At 35.7% G+C, this 2,941-nt stretch overlaps 1 protein-coding gene across 1 annotated transcript in view; it reads left to right on the top strand.

Moving 5' to 3' along the window:
- The first annotated feature begins 278 nt into the window (after positions 1–278).
- The window catches only part of LOC111369111, a 6,872-nt gene continuing 4,209 nt past the window's right edge, over positions 279–2,941 (top strand). The window contains exons 1-5 of the mRNA XM_022990594.1: positions 279–1,174; positions 1,835–2,037; positions 2,259–2,456; positions 2,663–2,734; positions 2,862–2,937. Of these exons, the coding sequence (XP_022846362.1) occupies positions 670–1,174; positions 1,835–2,037; positions 2,259–2,456; positions 2,663–2,734; positions 2,862–2,937 (1,054 nt within the window). The 5' untranslated portion in view covers positions 279–669. The remainder of the gene's footprint in view (positions 1,175–1,834; positions 2,038–2,258; positions 2,457–2,662; positions 2,735–2,861; positions 2,938–2,941) is intronic.

Raw genomic sequence — 2,941 nt, 5'->3', positions numbered from 1 at the left:
AAAAACCCCCCCCCCCCCCCCCCCACTTTATCATATTCCCATAAACCTTGGCGGTGTATTAGTCAAATTCTGAACAACCCTTCAAATGTAATGACCACATACGTGATTATTCTTTTGCCATATCATTTTCTCTGTCCATACATACAAATTTGTATGTATATATATGTTTTTTTGTGTCTGTTTGTATTTTTTACTGTGGTCCATGGAGCATCTAAAGTATCTCTCTCATATCGGTATTTGTATAAATATCAATCATTCATTTCATTCTTACCTTTAACTCCATTTCAGGTCCAGTGCATTGATGGCTACATTTTCTATATATAGCGATAGACGTGAAAAGTGAGTCAAAATATGAAGGATTACCTTACACACTAAGCATCTTTTTACTGCCATTTACTGAATTCTATGAAGGGTTTATCTCATTTTTCTTCACTCACCAAATGGCGCCCACAAAGATTTCATTTTTTCTCTTGGAGTTGTACAAGTAACCATTCTTTGCTTTTACAGGACCTTTCGATCTTTTTCACTTGTCCTATTCTTGTTTGATTGGGATTTATATCAGTAAGTGGGGTTTATTTCAAATTTTCAATTCTTTACTACATGAAAGATTCGTTTCAGGGTAAAACTTGAAGCAAAAAGAGCCTTCTTTCTTGATATTTGATTCAGAAAATGAGGTCTTTAGTGTTTCTAAAGGTGTTGATAGTTTTATTACAGTTAAATGGATGTTCTTTAGGTAAGGAGTGTACTAATATTCCAACTAGTTTGTCTTCACACACTGTAAGATATGAATTGTTGTCATCTGGTAATGAAACATGGAAAAGGGAGATGTTTTCGCATTACCATTTAACTCCAACAGACGATTCTGCCTGGTCGAATTTGCTTCCGGGGAAGCGATTGGAGGAGGAGGAGGAATACAATTGGGCAATGATGTATAGGAAAATTAAGAATACTGGTGGAGTTGTAGGTTTGCTTAAAGAAGTTTCATTGAATGATGTGAGGTTGGATCCCAATTCAATGTACGGACGGGCTCAGCAAACTAATTTAGAATATTTGCTGATGTTGGACGTTGATAGTCTCGTTTGGAGCTTTAGGAAGACGGCCGGTTTGGAGACTCGTGGCAAGCCTTATGGTGGATGGGAGGATCCAAAAACGGAGCTTCGCGGCCATTTTGTAGGTTGGTTTGTATGAAATCCTCTGCCTATTTATACTACGGTTCCTTGCCTTTTATTTCGATAAATGTTGTGCACAAAGAGACTAGAACTTCTTATTTTATGAAGTGGCCCGATTAAATTATTGCATTCATGTGTTGAATTTTGAGTAGTCAACGAAGTTTTGAAGAAATATAACTGCCTCATTACTCTGAATTAGAATTGATATGCTCCTGTTATTCCCTGGATTTATATCCTTTAGCCTGACTTATGGATTCTTTCCTGATTTACTTAACTTTTTCCTTATTCAGATTGGACTTATTGTGTTCTACCTATTGAACTGAACTTCTAAAAGGGTTAAACTGTGCGGAGCCTAATGGTACTTGCATTAGTTCCTTATTATATAAAGGATTTCTTGGACGGCCATTTTTTGGTGCAAGGAGAACTTGTATTTCTTCTTCTTTATCTTAGTGAAACCAGTTTCTGCGTGGGGAAATAACTCTCACATCGAGACTGAACCACTATGATTTGTTTATAGTTTGCTTGTTCTCTAATTGTAATATTTATTATTGATTCTATGCTGAGTGTATAATTTGTAAATTATATACAATTTAATTTGGCAAATGAAATTTCTTTGTGTTGATTTTATGTGCATCATGTTACTGAATTGGCTTTATATATTGAAGGGCATTACATGAGTGCTTCAGCACATATGTGGACTAGCACTCATAATGACAGCCTCAAACAGAAGATGACTGCTGTAGTTTCTGCTCTTTCTTCTTGTCAAGAGAAAATGGGAACAGGGTATCTTTCTGCTTTCCCTTCCGAGCAATTCGACCGGTTTGAAGCTATAAAACCTGTTTGGGCACCGTATTATACAATTCACAAGGTACGCAATGTTTTATTATTCTCTTCTTAGTCCTAATCCATGATTGTTATGTTGATTGTTGAGGGCATGTTTTTGTTATGGAAGATCACAAAGTATAGCTATAAGATAGTATAAATAAAGAAAATAAGCTAAAATCTTGCTAATTATACTGTTTATTCCTGTCCAATACAGATTACTGATATGCACGGAATGTTTATGCTTACTCTTTCAAGCTTTGACAGATATTGGCAGGTCTGTTGGATCAGTATACTTTAGCTGGTAATGCTCAAGCTTTAAAAATGATGACATGGATGGTTGATTACTTCTACAACCGTGTCCGGAATGTGATATCAAAATACACACTTGAAAGACACTGGTTATCACTAAACGAAGAAACTGGAGGCATGAACGACGTCCTTTACAAATTGTACAACATAACGGTGCGCCATAATGATATATAGAAATGCCTCAAATTTTCGAATCAGTTCTATTGAAATTTTTCATTCATTTGAGATTTTTGTTGCATAATTTTCTCTTTTTTCTATGTGTGTTTCAAAATATGAATATTCAGTTGCTGTAATTCAACTTATGTTGTGATCGAATTTATGTAATTTGAGCTGATGTTTGGTCTTATCCTTCTTTGCAGGGGGATCAGAAGCACTTGTTGTTGGCTCATCTTTTTGATAAACCGTGCTTTCTAGGATTGCTAGCTGTGAAGGTAGACTCTGTATTTCTTTTCACATTGAGTTTTATGGCAAGAAGATCCTAAACTTCCTCTTCACAATTGCATGCCAAACATTCCCTTAACGTTTAACTCTATTAGCTACTTATATTCTCATTTGTAGGCTGATGATATATCTGGATTTCATGCTAACACTCACATTCCAGTTGTTATTGGATCTCAAATGCGGTATGAAGTTACTGG

Source organism: Olea europaea, chromosome 20 (genome assembly GCF_002742605.1).
Source record: "Olea europaea var. sylvestris chromosome 20, O_europaea_v1, whole genome shotgun sequence".
Taxonomy (NCBI): Eukaryota; Viridiplantae; Streptophyta; class Magnoliopsida; order Lamiales; family Oleaceae; genus Olea; species Olea europaea.
The sequence above is the reverse complement of the archived record's forward strand: the minus strand, read 5'-3'. Positions and strand labels throughout refer to the sequence as shown.